Source organism: Littorina saxatilis, linkage group LG13 (genome assembly GCF_037325665.1).
Source record: "Littorina saxatilis isolate snail1 linkage group LG13, US_GU_Lsax_2.0, whole genome shotgun sequence".
Lineage (NCBI taxonomy): Eukaryota > Metazoa > Mollusca > Gastropoda > Littorinimorpha > Littorinidae > Littorina > Littorina saxatilis.
In genome coordinates, this window is record NC_090257.1 from 26,013,313 (window position 1) to 26,029,325 (window position 16,013).

Here is a 16,013-nt window from a genome sequence, read left to right on the forward strand (position 1 = left end):
ATGTGTCATGTGCCCACTCGTTCGGTGCCCCTGCTTCTGCAGAAACTTTCTGACCACACTCTGATTGAATTCAACAGCATCCCAAACCGGACAACTGTTGAACAGATGGCACGGGAGATAGGCGTCATTTCTGAGCTTCAAGCAGCCGAGACAGCAATAGCGACCAAGAACTTGACCCTAGCCTTTGATGCCACAACACAAGAAGGGGTTCACATCAACGCCATCCACATGACAACAGAGACGGAGTGTGTTGTGGTGGCAATCGACCAACTTGCTGGTGGGACTGCAGTGGATTATGAGACACACATCGCTCAGTCTGTGGATCACTTAGCAAAAGTGTACAGCGACTTCCACCAGCAAGAGTACACTGAAGTGAGGAAAACTATCATCTCCAACATCAGCAACACCATGAGTGATCGAGCAGCCGTGAACCATGCCACCATCACCAAAATAAATGCGTTGTGGCAAAAATCCTTGACTGAACTAAACTGTCACCTCCACCCCTTGGACACCATGGCCAGTGCTTGTCGGTCGTCACTCAAAGGACTGGAGACATCGAAGGGGAAACTCTTTGGCAAGGATTGCATTGCTGCCAACATTGTCCTGCAGCTAGACAAGATGCGCTACAAAGATTGCAAAGGTGAGGTTTCATGTGTTCTTTGGTATGAAATGCCAGCACAACACCTATCTAGACTAACTGGCAATATAATGAATATTGTTCTGGGTGTTTTAGTAATTTTTTAGCCCAACATTTTCATACAAGTTTGACTACACTTAAAATAGCAGTGATATGAGTTCTTCTCCAATACTGAGCTCAAAATAGTGGAAAACTACCCAAAAACTAAAATCAAACCTGACTGATTATCTTTAATTAGTTTTTGTACTTCATAATACATACTTTCAGAATATATAACTAAAAAATAAATAACACAAACGGTTTACGCACAATAATGAAAAGTGTTCAGGTGTAAACAATGGCGTTTCGGGTGATACAGCGGGACACAAATAAATCATAAAAAGATCACAAATGATAATATGATTCACTTTCTCATTCACACATCATCATATCAATAAAACAATGCAAGTGAAAAAGTTTTTCAAGATTTTTATTTTCAAAAAGGAACTTGACGACAAAACTGATAATGGGACACCGCGACAACCGAAATCAGATGTCAACATTTTGCCACACTTGTAATAAAAAGCAAACAAACCAACTTTTTCCTGTGAGGTAGATTTCTCATTGTCTGGTCTAATATTTGTCCAAAAAGTTCTTCATTCAAGCTTTACCTAATGTCTTGAAGTGATAAAATTTTCATTTAGCATTTCGGTGTTACACGGGACATCACATTTGATATGGGACACTCAGACCACCACAATCTAATACATACATTGTCACACACTGAGAGAAATAGCAAACAAACCAACTGTTCTTTTCATTTGGGTAATGTCTTATTATCTGACCTGACAGCTGCCCCAAAATTAAGGCAATGAAGCTTTTAATTGGTAGTCTGAAGTAATGAGAAGTCCATGTGGTAGTTTTGGTGTTACATGGGATACCATGTTTGTGAAAACTGGCATGACTGTAGGTCAGTTTCTTATGTGTACAGTGATGCTCTTGATTCTTTTTGGAATTACACAGTGAGAGCTTACCAAATTTAAAGGGACAGACCAGCGTAGACTTTCGGCTGCGGCGGAAGTGACGTATGAGGGATGGTAGAATTTAACTCATTTCACGTTTCTAAAAAAATGCAGGTGTGGAGTTGAATTCTAAAAATGCTGTTTTATCTTTTAAGTGAAGTGAAGTGTGGTAGATCAGTCTTTCTTAATACAATGTGACAAACAGGTGTTGAACCAATTTGTTGCGTATTTTTCGCAAGTATATTTTTGTTTGGTCGTTGCATATTTGGCAAAAATGCGTCAAAACTACCGGTTACGACGTTAGTACTACGCCGACGTGTTGTATTATGTTTTCTTTGATTACAGCCGAACCGCTTGCTCTACAAGGCTGAAAATTAAGTGGAAGATAATTTAAGGTGTAAGGAATCGGACAGGCAATGTCAAATTTTGATATGAGAAGGTCAGCCAATCTGCTTGCTGGCAACTTTAAAAAAGCAACATGCAACAACATTTTTCAGTTTGTAGATCTACTGTGTCTCAAAAATGTATTGGTCTCGGCCGGTTATGCTGGGGTGGTCCAGTTTCGCGATGATCTGTCCACTGTCCACCCAGCTTCTGTCTTCTTTTGCCGGAAAAACCCAGTGGCGGCCCTTCCTCCTGGTGAAAGTAATCTCCAGCTCCGCACCGTCAGTATCCAACACCTGCAACAGCGCATAAGAATTAAAAATGTGACTTTTAGAAATAAATGTCTTTCTGTTATAATACTTTTTCTTCAGTTGATATAACCGTTATTGATATCATTTGCCACTGTTCTTTCAATTTTGGATGAACTGGTTAATTGCAGATTAACTGTAGAAATGCACTTTCGATAATTAAACCAACAAAACAAAAAGAAAGAAATTTAATAAATAAAGAAAGAAAGAAATAAAAGCGACCGGAAAATATAAGGATTGCTGTACACATCAGTGAAAAGTCATCTTGGTTTTATGGTGCTGTACGCCGAGCAAATCACGTAGGATCATCTCAAGACAGCACAAGTTAGACAAGTTAATGTGCTGCCACAATAGGATAAGAGTCACAACACAGGTTACATCTCACTCTGTCGCAGCATACTTACACTAGCCAACTCAGTCCTAGCACTCTATATACCCATAATGTGAGGCGTCTGACAGAGAACTGCTACGTTAACACTTTTTAAAGTCATTGGTATGATCCGGCCGAGATTCGAACCCCATACCTCCCACACTTGAGGCGGACACTTTGCCACCGGACCACTGAAAAAAGGTAATCTAATGTTTTGAAATGGAAACTTGACAAAATACCTTGCCAATGTATTCCGCTTTGCGCTGGTTGCGTAAGGGGAATGCGACTCGAACCCAGTCTCCTTTAACAACAGGGGCGGCAATGGGCTCAGCGTCAGGGAGGGTGACCTGCTCGGCTTCATGGGTGGTAACTGGCTCGGCAACAGGGGCGACAGCGGGCTCAGCGTCAGGGGGACCCTCAAGTTCAGCATCAGGGAGGGCGACCGGCTGGGCATCAGGGGGGATAACAGGCTCAGCTTCAGGGGGGGTGACAGGAGCTCCACGGTCTCGGTTGACAGTTCTGCCTGAAAAAGTCCATTATAAAGATCTTAAGTGACTTACTGTTCATGTCAACATACTTATGATGATTTGGCAAATAATTAAATTGTAAATCAAACCTGCTTACAAAACTTCATCCTTTGACATGGTACTTTAATACATGTACATGTATTGATAACTTAAAAGGCACTTCAAGTCTGACATCATTTCAACTTCAAACTTTTCGCTTTCTTTAATGTTACTTAAACATTCTTAGTCTCAATTGCAGAATCCAAGGAACTTTAAAAAAAACCAACAAAAAAAACTCACGTGCGCTATTTTCCATGTTGAACGCGACACAACAAATCACTTGGAAATAAAAATAAATTAAGAAAAAAGAAAATACTCACGAGTCCTTTTTTTCATGTTGAACACTGTCCAAGGTCCGCATGTAGCTTCATTGATGCACTGGTCAGCAGAATTGATGTTTCTGCATGCTCCACAGAAGCAGGTTCTCTTTCTCCACGTCACAATGTATGGTTCTTCAACACTTCGGATAGAGTGAAGTGACTGTGTTCCGGTGAGTGTCTTGATGTTGTCCCCCGACCTCTCTGGTCGGTTCCTGTTGATGGTTGTTGCACCAACGAAGACAAACGTCCTGTAACCTGGAATTTGTTGTCCCGGTCGTGTTTTCAACTTTCCAGAAAGTTTCTGCTTTCCCCACTGATACAGTTGAGAGGGATCTGAAATGACAGCCGTTCTTCTTTTAACAGCCAAGCTGGCATTTTTCTTCACTGTGCCAATTTCTGCATCACACGGCCCTTTGCCATGTCTGCTGCCGAAGTAGTGTCTCTCGGTCAGTATGCCTGTGTCTTCTTTTGAAAACGACAGGTCAACAAAACTCGTCTTCCCTTTATATTGACTGGCGCAGCCATCGCTAAAATGAACTATCCTTTCAAACTCCAGATTTCGTCCGAGGAGTTGCTTGACTGCGTCGATCTGGTAGTGATGACTCGCATGCGCATCATGTCTCAGGTCTGTGGACAAAAAGACAAAGCTTTCTTTTCTGATGCCCTCGTCTGTGTGAAAGTAGGTCACCACAGGATGAATGGTGCACTCTGATCTCGCCCAGTGAGCACCCTGAATTTCATCTTGATGATGGCAAGTGAAATTCTGACCAAAATCTGAAACCGTCAGCAACCACCTTTGAGGCAAATTGTCTCTCAAATGACAAAACTGCTTGTACTGCCAATCAGCATTGAACAAATGAAGACTGTACTTTGTCATCTGCTCCTCCATCTCAGTCACCAATTCGTCGAAGGGTCCGGATTTTGGAATGGGCTTCCACTTCGTGGTGTCCTTTACCGTGCCATCATTCTTCCTGTACTGCTCCTTCGTCAGAGTCCAGGCATCCCAAGTCGTCAGTTCGTCTGCATGAGCTTCCAAAGTTGTACTGAGGTGATCCCGCAGCTTCCGAACACCACAGTGTTCACAGGTCCTCTCCACACATGCAATGTTGTGGAACTCGCCTTGTTTGGGGCACAGTGTCAAGTCAAGTGCGGCTCGTTTGTTTGCAAGTGTCAGACCCCTTTGGTTCTTCTTTATGAGGAAATTGTTTATACCCATGAGTAGCAGTCGCACTTTTTCACAGTGCTCACACTTGCAAGTTTTAAGCTTGTTGTGCTGAGTGGTTTTGACATCTTTTGGTTTCAATTTAGCAAACTTCGAAAAGGACACTTGTTTTTCTGTGTCAGGATTACACTCGGTGATATACTGATCATAGGATTCTTGCAGAGTTTTTTCCATATAACGTGTTGAATTGCCTGTTCGAGCACTGACCGACTTTTGGCATGGGTCATCTCTGGAAATGTCTTCGCGTTCATATATCGTTTGTATTTTTTCCACTACATGAGCTGGTACTGCATCCTTGCGCTTTTTTCTTGTCCACTCTCCATTTTTCTCTGCACACTGGTTTACAAACTTCTTGGTGGTGCCAAAAGCCTTTAGAGTAGAAGCACAGCCACGGTGTTTACTGTATCTGTTGAAGACACCACAGAGAACTCGTCGTCTGGCATTTTCTACTTTGGTGCGCTTTTTAGAAGTTCGTTGTAAGTCTTCTTTTACACTGTGCAGGACATCATCAGAAAACAACTTTTTCCTTGGCGATGGAGCTTTCACTCCTTTTTCGTCCAGAATCTTTCTTTTTCTCGGGGATTTTGTCTGTGCCAAAGCGGCAACTACATCTGCATATTTTCCCGGTGAAGGTGAAATGACATTCTTTACTTTTTTTAAAGCTTTCAATTTTGATGACTTATTTTTATATCCACCAGACGTAACTTCTTGGGTGACCGCTGCTTCACTTTGTTGACTGGATTCTTTTTCCTTTAAAGCTGCTTTTTTCTTTCTATAGCTTTCTCTTCTTTTTCTGTCTACCCATGATTTTTTGTAAGGGTTTTCTGCCACCCTTGCTCTGTAGTTAGCTTTGCGCACACGTTCAACTTCTCTTTTCTTCAACACAGCAGCTCTTGTTGTTGGTTCTGGACGTTTTTTATTCAGTGGCAGACCAGCGTCTTTTTTCTTTGCTCTGCATTTCTTTGTGCGTTCAGCTCCTGCTTTGATGTAGGCCTCCTTTTCTTCTGGTGTCATGGAAAGTCTTCTTAGCTTGGACCTTAGCCGCTCAGACTTTTTATAAGCCTCGAATCGCTCAGGGTCAGCCTTTACCTTGGCACGGAAATTTCTAGACCTTTGTCCTGCAGCTGATATTCCCTCAGGAGTGGACTTTTGAGGAGGTGGTGGAAGTGGTGGCGGAGTTGTTACATCATTACTGTTGTTGATCTTAGTTGCGTTGCTCTGTCTACGCGAAGAGCGTCTGGCAGCTGTAGATTCCATAACTGCCTGCAAAAAAAAAAAAAAAAAAAAAAAATATATATATATATATATATATAAATGCATGACATTGCATTTTTTTAAATCGAAGCTTAACTGTTTTCCCACTTTTTTTTAATCGAAGCTTAACTGTTTTCCCACTGATGATCGCAAACAAATGGTTGTAAGCCAGTAGTGTGCTAATTTTTGTTCAGACCACTTCGCCACTCCCTCCCCCACCCTTTTAAAATCGTTTGGCAGGTATTTTTTCTTAATTACTACACTGACCAACACACTGTAATATTTTTTCAATAATCAGCTTCTCAGTTAAGCACAACTTCTTGAGTGTCATGAAACGGCCAAAACATTATTTTGATCTGTGCCCTGTCACACATTTTACGTAAATACAACATCAATGGATTTTGCATAAAATGTTATCTTTATCAGAGATTGATAATCCTTACTCATTTCAAAGTTTTTGTGTGTTGTTTTAAGGGATATGAAAGAAATGGCAAACTCTTCCCTCGTACGCATCATGAGACACTCATAAATGGCTGCTTCTCGTTGTCCAGTGAATCGGCCGAAACTCGACATCACTGATTAATCGTCTCAGTCGTGAGAGATTATGCAATACATTCATTCACTACGACGATAGCATATTATCTTTACCAGAGATTCATAACCCTTACTCATTTCCAAGCTTTTGTATGCAGTTTCTGTATATGAAAGAAATGCAAGATTTTTCCCTCGTACGAATCATGAGACACTCAAAAATGGCTGCTTCTCGTTGTCCAGTGAATCGGCCGAAACTCGACAGCGCTGATTAATCGCTTCAGTCGTGAGAGATTATGCAATACATTCATTCACTACGATGACAACATGTTATCTTTACCAGAGATTGATCATCCTTACTCCTTTCCAAGCTTTTGTATGTAGTTTCAAGGTATATGAAAGAAATGCAAGATTTTTCCCTCGTACGAATCATAAGACACTCAAAAATGGCTGCTTCTCGTTGTCCAGTGAATCGTCCGAAACCCGACATCGTCGATTAATCGCTTCAGTCGTGAGAGATCATGCAATAAATACATCTACTACGATGACAATATATCAAGAAAAGTATAATAAAGTTAAATTCACGTACCTGGAAGCAAGATGATGCCTGTACGTCGTGGAGATTACTCAGGATTCGAGTTCGACAGATACTGTCGCAACGTGCGTTATGGCCGAAACCGGAACACAAAGTCCGGACACGTCACGCATTTCTGTGCTTTTCTTCGAAGAAATTAACATTTCTACTGAAAACGTCATCAGTTTCTGTGCAAAACTGTTCGAGAATTTTGCAGGATTTTTGGCAGTGTGTTGAGCCTCTCGTGTGGTTCGGCACAATCGAAAACAGATTTCACGCTTCGGCCGTATCATCAGGGACACAACGATTTCAAAAATTAAAAGAAAAAAAATCTTTTACTTTTTCCATCGAAAAAGGTTTGAAGGCAACCCAGTGAATGAAATATCGTTCACTTATGATTTGATTGGGATATTTATTTATCTTGCAGGCAGTTGCGAGACCATTATTTCGGTCGCAACCAACGGGACGCTACTTGTTTCGGCCGAAACACGTTTGTGAAGGATTATTTTTTGTGAGCTCCGTTTTACAATTGCATGAATATATGTTTGTATTATTTCATCAATCACTTATGAATGGATTACAACATAAATTGTACAACACTAGGACGAAAAAAGGGACAAATATGGTACAACATTTTCATCACTCTCAAATTCCACTTTTTTGGGCGCCATTTTGGAGCAAAATCACAACTTTTTCACAATTTTATCACACAACCTCACAAATCACTTAACTCAAACTACAACAGTTTATAGTTTTATTATTTCACTGTTTCATTGAACAATAAAAACAGCATTCAGTTAATTTGTTTATTCATAATTTTCGTTTTTGTTTCATCACCCCTAAGTGAGCTCAGTATCGGAGAAGAACTCAAATGTACCTGGCTAATTAGTATTTGTGTGTATGTCTGAAGGTGACCCAAAGGGCTTCAAGGTTTTCTTGGAGGATCACAGCCTGCCCAAAGGACTCCTGCCACGCTACAGGGGGAACCGTCTCCACATACTGTTCCACACCTGTGGAGTTCTGGTTCAGCACTATGACCTCATCAGGGATTTCCTTGCAACTGGTGTGGTGTCATGCGGAGGTCTGAGAGACAGTTTGTTCCATGACTTCACATCAGAGACAGGTAATGAGTATTATTAATTGTAGCATTATAAGTTCATTCACATTGTTTAACGTAATTATACTGGTGTAAACAGTGGAAGTCATGATCACAGCAACCAGCATTATGTCTCTGCAGCTGATTTATGTATGGGTGCTAGTTGATGAAAAGTATAATTGAAACATTACTTAGTTTTTGGTCATGCTGGCTTTGAACTAAAAAACATTTATTTTTTTCCCCAGGCATCCTTGAGCTTTGTGCCTTGGGTTTGTTCGGGAAGCTCCTGACCGGCCCTTGGATGACCAAGTTCTACGCTGGACCAGAGAAAGGACTGCACTACCTGGCTGGCGTTGATGTCGTCAGAAGCGTGCACAACACCATTGCCCAGAGCGCCATGGATCCCCTCTCGCTCCTGGACCGACAAACCGACTTCTTCGGTGGGGATATCAGCAAAGATCCTGTCCTCCATTCAATTGCTGCCTTCACTCCTAGGACTGATGAAATGAGGGACATGCTGACACTGTGCTTGGATGCCGTGATGAGCGTCATCGATCGCCAATACAAGAAACAGTTTGAAATTGTCCAGACAGATGACCTCCAAGCACAAACTCAGACCGCACGTCTCCACAATATCGATGCGGAGGAACTTATGGGTATGTTCAGTGCGGCTAAGGAGAAGGCCCCCAACGCCACACTGTGCTACCTGTCGTCCATGCTGCGTGCAAAGAAGAACAAATGCACAGACTATCTCCGCGCCAAACCCACAGAGAAGAACAAGATTGTGACGTGGGCCATCTCCTTTGCAAGGAAGAAGAGGAATGCCAACAGGCAAAAACATGAACAATTGAAGGAGGAAATGTCACGCCGTGTGGCCGCCCAAAAGCAAAAGAAGGAAGAGAAGGAGAGGAGAAAGATTGAGAAAGCCCTCAAGGATTGCGCCCCTCATCAGGTCGAGCAGCTGTTCCCTGATCTGGAGAAGAAAGAGGCTGCTGATGTGAGTGACATTATGTCTGGAACCATCATCGGTCGCCGCCTCTGCCACATGTGGTTTGATGAGGACACCAACAGCCAGAAAATGTACTATGGCAAGGTCCTCAAGACCAAGAAGAAGAAGCCGGATGTGCTAGTCATCGCATACTGGTCACCGAAAGAAGAGGAGGAAGATGATGCAGTAGACTACGACATGGGCAAGTTTCAACTTGCGGCAGACGTCATCGCCGGTGAACTTATGTTGTCTTAAACTGTGGATGGTGCAAATGCCTGTTGTATATTATGTACATTCAAAGGGTGAACTCTATTAACTTCATCAACTGTATACTGGTCACCGAAAGAAGAGGAGGAAGATCATGCAGTAGACTACGACATGGGCAAGTTTCAACTTGCGGCAGACGTCATCGCCGGTGAACTTATGCTGTCTTATACTGTGGATGGTGCAGATGCCTGATGTACATTCAAAGGGTGAACTTTATTAACTTCATCAACTGTATATATAGACTGTGGAACTTGTGCTTGCTGCCTGTGTAAGTGTCCGGACTTCATGAACTGTGTACGTATAGCTGTAATTAATTATTAAAATTAATAAGCTTCAAATCTTTTGATTCATACATTGGGTGTGATTTTTTTCAGTAGAATGATAGTCCTAGTCACAGGTTTTCTGAAAACATCACATTTTTCAATATCACTTGAGAGGTTTGAAAAATATACAGAATTTACAGTCGCTTGATTGTGTCAACGACAGTAATTAACTCACCTTTTAGTTAATTAATTAACTTAATTTCTTTCATTTTTTTCCCACTTTAATCAATAGCTCTAGCCATAAGGATTCCACAGATATCTTTGGTTTTCTTCTAGCTTTGAAAAAAAAAAGTTATGCAGGTTTACAGTCGCTTGGTTGTGTTAACGACGGTAATTAATTCACCTTTTATTTAATTAATTAATTAACTTAAAAAAAATTGTCATTTTTTTTTATTTCAATCAATAGCTCTAGCCATAACAATTCCAGAGATATCTTTGGTTTTCTTCTAGCTTTGAAAATAAAAAAGTTAGGCAGGTTTACAGTCGCTTGGTTGTGTTAACGACGGTAATTAATTCACCTTTTATTTAATTAGTTAATTAACTAAAAAAAAATTGTCATTTTTTTTTATTTCAATCAATAGCTCTAGCCATAACAATTCCAGAGATATCTTTGGTTTTCTTCTAGCTTTGAAAATAAAAAAGTTAGGCAGGTTTACAGTCGCTTGGTTGTGTTAACGACGGTAATTAATTCACCTTTTATTTAATTAATTAATTAACTAAAAAAAAAATTGTCATTTTTTTTTTATTTCAATCAATAGCTCTAGCCATAACAATTCCAGAGATATCTTTGGTTTTCTTCTAGCTTTGAAAATAAAAAAGTTAGGCAGGTTTTTGTTGTTCAGCGCATGTAATCTGGTCACAAATTTTCTAATGTCCAATTAGTAAAACAAAGGACGGGATTTTATTCAATTAAAAATTCGTAACTTTTGAACAAATTGACTCACAGTGTTCATACTTATACCATTGGAATGGTCTTTTTATTATCTTTTCAACAAACTACATTTCATTTATTTCATTTACCTTTCATTTTTTCTCTAACTGCATGTTGCTGAAAGCTTACAAACGTTTGGATTCCTACCGACTTTTTGTCTCTGGCTGGGTGAGGGATGTCAAGCGCTACAGCCCTGATGGCTGTCAAAACTCTGTCATTTCTGCAAAGGTAAGAATGTGCTTTCAGTTTATAAATGGCCCAAAGTCAGAATAGGTGTCCATTTTTGTGACATACAAAATCAATTTTAAAAATGAACATTTTCTTTGTTTTGAAAATAGAGATGTATTTTAGAGCATAAATACGCAAGGAACAGCTATGATTTAAGAAAACTCATGTTTGATCACTTCACAGATTCAGGTTTAAAAGTTTGCAGGAGTTCATAACTTCACACCGTCACAAAATTTAGACTTGTTAAATCATTGTTGCTACATGTATTGGGTCTGTTTTAGACATCTGAGCAAATTGCTACAGCAAATTACTTTGCATTTCAAGCAAGTTAAACTTGTTTTGGCCACGCATGATGCAGATGTGAACTCCATTAATGGGAAGTTCATAACTTCACATAATTTACTTTTATTGGTATAATAAATTTAATTTATACAGGCAGGAAACAATTTGTTTTGTTTTTTAATCTGAAAAAGGTGAGCTGGAACATGAAGGTAATTTTTGAAGATGAAGTGTGGAGAAGATTTTTTGGTTATCTGTATTATTTATAGAAATTAATATTGTCACAATTTTTTCACAGCAAATATTGGCATAAGTTATAATTAAATCTACAATTTTGCTGTTTTTGTGCAAAATGTGCTTGAAAAGTACCATCAAAAGGATTTCAATACACCAAAATGTTTGTCTGACTCAAAGAGTTGGCAGAAACTGAAAGTTTTTTTAGAATGTCCTAGGAGTTCATAACTTCACACCGTGACATCACAAACTATGGCTAATTCAAACCAAAGTAAGAAAGTGCATATGTCATCTTATTTTCTCTCCAGCTACTCTTTGTAATCAACATACAACTAAGTAATAAAAGTAAAACATTTGTGAAAACAAACGATAACAAAAATCATAAAATGTGAGCGTGCGCATAACTTCACAAGAATTTTTGTTATGTTGGTCTCTAGTACAGTTACTGTATAATATATTTGCAAAACAATGACAAACTGAGAACACAGAGTTATAGTATAGGCTAAAGCTGCACTTATATTACAAAATCAGATTTTAATTGCCAAAATAAAACAAATTGTTTGAAACTTGTGAAAGTTCATAACTTCACATCAATCACACATTTATACTAAAATAACTAACTAAAGTCTCTTGCAAATAATTCTAAACAACTTAATGATTTACTTAACCAAACTCAGTCATGAAAACTGTTACCGAAATCATTATTTAGTTAGTGTTTATGTCAGCTGACTGTGTGTTCATAACTTCACATCATTTATTTAACTGAAAAGCTACGTACTAAAATCTGCTGGTAAATTAAAATAAAAATGACATCAAACTGTAACAGCCTACTCTGGAGAAGAGCAGCACATCATTTGAGGTAGTGATTTAGTGTAGTAAATTAATTATTGTGTATAAATCATACTCATGGCATGTGTTCATAACTTCACACCGTGGGGCTGAGGGTCAGTTGATGTGAAGTTATGTACACCGTGCAGTCAACCCAGATTCATGCTGGAATTATCAAAATGTAATTTTGAGGGTTGATATTCAGAAAACTTCTTACAAAATGTCCAGATAAAGTCAAATGTACTCTTTTGCTATTAACAAGGCATTATTTTAAACACGCCCTTGAAAAATGAGCTTGAGTTATGTGAAGTTATGAACTTCATGACAAAACGGCTAAGTACTTCAGAAAGAAACAGTCAGCAGCCAGTAGATTCTTTTTGTGATGAAAATCATGGTACAGTGTAATTTGGAAACTGAAAATAGTCATTTTACATATATTTTGGGTTTTGATATGAGTTAGTAACTCTCACATAAAAATAGTGCGCAAGACACAGAGAAAATGGCTAACTAAAGCATACTGCTTGACTTTAGTGACAAAAATTGCTTAGTATCTAAATCTAATGTACTTTTATATGCAAAATTGCTGTTCCACTACAACCTTAACTTTCATGGCTAGCATTTAAGAACAAAAAACACTCTCAGTGGAGATACTGTAGTAGGAAAGTTCATAACTTTCTCACAAGAATTTTTTATTTCTCAATTACTCAAACACCAATGAATGAACTTGATGCAAACTTTCAGTGTGACTGCTGCTAGTGGATCCAAATGCATTACAAAGCTAGGTGTTCCCCAACCAGTTAATTTACTCATTTTATAAGGCAAAAGGTTGGAAAGTTCATAACTCTTTTTTCACAAGAAAATCTGCACGTAAACTTCAAACTACTTTTGAACATGCAAAAACAAGTCAAACAACCCTTTTTATGTTTTATACCTCTGCAAAACATACTGTAAAATACTTTTTTACAAAAATATATCAGGTTTCAATCTTTAATTATTATTTAGAGCTGATCAGTGAACATAAATGAAGTCTTACGGAAATAGTTATGAACTTTCTGTGAAATTTTGTCTCCCCATTTTCTGCAGGCTCACTGACAAAATTCAAAAACTTTGCTTTGTCAAAGGTACATTTGAGTTTTACTGGCTCAGTGAAAAGTCATTCATGACATTCTGTCCCATAAATATGACAGAGTAGACCATGTTTCAATATGCTGTAAGGTCATGTCACAAAAAATGGCCAAAATGTAGTGCTGCTGACTTCAGATAATGGCGACATTTTCATTAAAAACAACAACTGAGCACACAATGTTTCTCTAGGTGTGTACTTCATACTTTTTTTTACAAGTCTCATTAATCTTTACAAGGATTTTATTTTTCTTTGATGTACAAATCAGGTTAGAGCCAAGGTTGCACAGCTATTTCAGCTGTGGACACCATTTCAGACTTAAGGCCAAATATAATAATGAATGAACGTGAGTGTTCTCTGTCTTGTGTTGCAGATTTCACTTGTAAGTTGCAGTTCAGGATATTGTGTTGAGGCTTTGTCTTTAATATATTCTTCGCTTTAGTTTGTATTCTGGACTACGACAAAAGCTGTAGATAGTCTTGAATATATTTATATTTTGAAATAGCTTGCAAAATATTATATTTATATATAATTATAATGAGCTTCATGTTCATATTCAGTTAAAAATCTGTTGTTTACTTTTCATTGTTAATGTTGTAAAGCACATTGACATTATGTGCGTCTTAGAGTTATATTCATTCGATTGACCTAGCTGAATGCTGATTTGTGTGATCTTCAATTTATGTTTCAGGTTCTTCATTTACAACGCCTTAATGAACCAGCACTTTCTCCTTGGACCATCGCCACTTTTGATGGCAACATACTGTCAGCACACTGTACCTGCATGGCTGGAGTTGGAGAAACCTGCATGGCCGGAGTTGGAGAAACCTGCACACACGTCCCTTCACCTTCAAGGAGTCAGCTGTTGAGTGTGTGTGACAGTACCCGCTATTACGAGCTAGTCATGTGACAGAGAGTTTTCTTGCACACAAGACTGTAGATGTTTCACGACGGCTTTAGCCGGAGTGAAACAGCAGCAGTCGAGTGTGCAAGAACACTCTCTGTCACACGACTAGCTCGTAATGGCGATTATGTCTCACAGCTTCAACAGAGGAGAGAACAAACACGTTTTGCGTACTCACGCTTGATAAACCTAAACACAGGAGCAGCCATTGTGGAGAGATCTACTTTTTGACGAAAGTGAACGAACAACTATGAATGACATCTCGGTATATGTGAATGACGTCACAGTCATCGTCACAGTCTGTATCTTTTGAAGCATTCCATTCTTCATGACGTCTTTCTGTGTCTGCATCCGCGAAATGTTTGTTCTTTCCGGGGTCTTTGTCATCTATGTTCAGAACTCTGTCCTTCTAGTTTCAGACTAACAGGCCTCCTGAGCGAGCCACTTTCCAAGGGAAGCTAAACTCGCGTATGGAAACAGTACTGTAGTCTGGGATGCCGTTTTCAGTATTCTCAGCGTTGAAGAATTTGTAAAGAGAAGACACGACAACAGCAGGAGAAATAAAAGTCGTGTGTGCATTTTGGGGCTTTTGGAGGGACGATTTCGAGTTTGAATCCGTTCTTGCACATGCTCCAAAGCGTGTAACATACAATCTTGCACACGTTTGCTTTAGTAGTGGCAAAGAAGGAAAGCGTGTGACATTACCCGCTATTACGAGCTAGTCGTGTGACAGAGAGTTTTCTTGCACACGAGACTGTAGATGTTTCACGACGGCTTTAGCCGGAGTGAAACAGCAGCAGTCGAGTGTGCAAGAAAACTCTCTGTCACACGACTAGCTCGTAATGGCGATTATGTCTCACAGCTTCAACAGAGGAGAGAACAAACACGTTTTGCGTACTCACGCTTGATAAACCTAAACACAGGAGCAGCCATTGTGGAGAGATCTACTTTTTGACGAAAGTGACCGAACAACTATAAATGACGTCTCGGAATATGTGAATGACGTCACAGTCATCGTCACAGTCTGTATCTTTTGAAGCATCGCAATCTTCATGACGTCTTTCTGTGTCTGCATCCGCGAAATGTTTGTTCTTTCCGGGATCTTTGTCATCTATGTTCACAACTCTGTCCTTATAGTGTCAGACTAACAGGCCTCCTGAGCGAGCCACTTTCCAAGGGCAGCTAAATTCGCGTATGGAAACAGTACTGTCGTCTGGGATGCCGTTTTCAGTATTCTGAGCGTTGAAGAATTTGTAAAGAGAAGAAACGATAACAGCAGGAGAAATAAAAGTCGTGTGTGCATTTTGGGGTTTTTGGGGGGACGATTTCGAGTTTGAATCCGTTCTTGCACATGCTCCAAAGCGCGTAACATACAATCTTGCACACGTTTGCTTTAGTAGTGGCAAAGAAGGAAAGCGTGTGACATACCGCCATTTCTGTTTGGAATCTAACAGTGAGGGGATGCTTTGTCTGCGCAAGGACCACCCATACTTAAAAGTTAAATAGTCAAGTACCGGTACAGTGCCAGATTGTTATGACCAGTTCCTCCTACTGCGATTTCATGGTGTGGACTACTGTGGATAAAGTTATTGTCTGAGTATTGCCTGACTGTGATTTTTGGGCAATGTGTGTGGAGAAAGCTTTG

The 16,013-nt window shown here is 39.5% G+C and overlaps 2 protein-coding genes across 2 annotated transcripts; one reads left to right on the forward strand and one right to left on the reverse strand.

Annotated features, from left to right (window-relative positions):
• Window positions 1-794: 794 nt before the first annotated feature.
• LOC138945841 (uncharacterized) lies at window positions 795-7,491 on the reverse strand. The gene is made up of 4 exons (XM_070317355.1): window positions 7,183-7,491; window positions 3,587-6,071; window positions 2,940-3,223; window positions 795-2,318 (listed from the first exon to the last, which is right to left on the reverse strand). The coding sequence occupies exons 2-4, from the start codon at window positions 6,063-6,065 to the stop codon at window positions 2,145-2,147; spliced, it is 2,937 nt and encodes a 978-aa protein (XP_070173456.1). The 5' UTR covers window positions 6,066-6,071; window positions 7,183-7,491; the 3' UTR covers window positions 795-2,144.
• A 555-nt stretch (window positions 7,492-8,046) lies between these two features.
• Window positions 8,047-14,918, forward strand: LOC138945374 (putative zinc finger protein F44E2.7). Its single transcript, XM_070316803.1, has 3 exons — window positions 8,047-8,290; window positions 8,509-11,000; window positions 14,156-14,918. The coding sequence occupies exons 1-2, from the start codon at window positions 8,068-8,070 to the stop codon at window positions 9,504-9,506; spliced, it is 1,221 nt and encodes a 406-aa protein (XP_070172904.1). The 5' UTR covers window positions 8,047-8,067; the 3' UTR covers window positions 9,507-11,000; window positions 14,156-14,918.
• The last annotated feature ends 1,095 nt before the right edge of the window (window positions 14,919-16,013 follow it).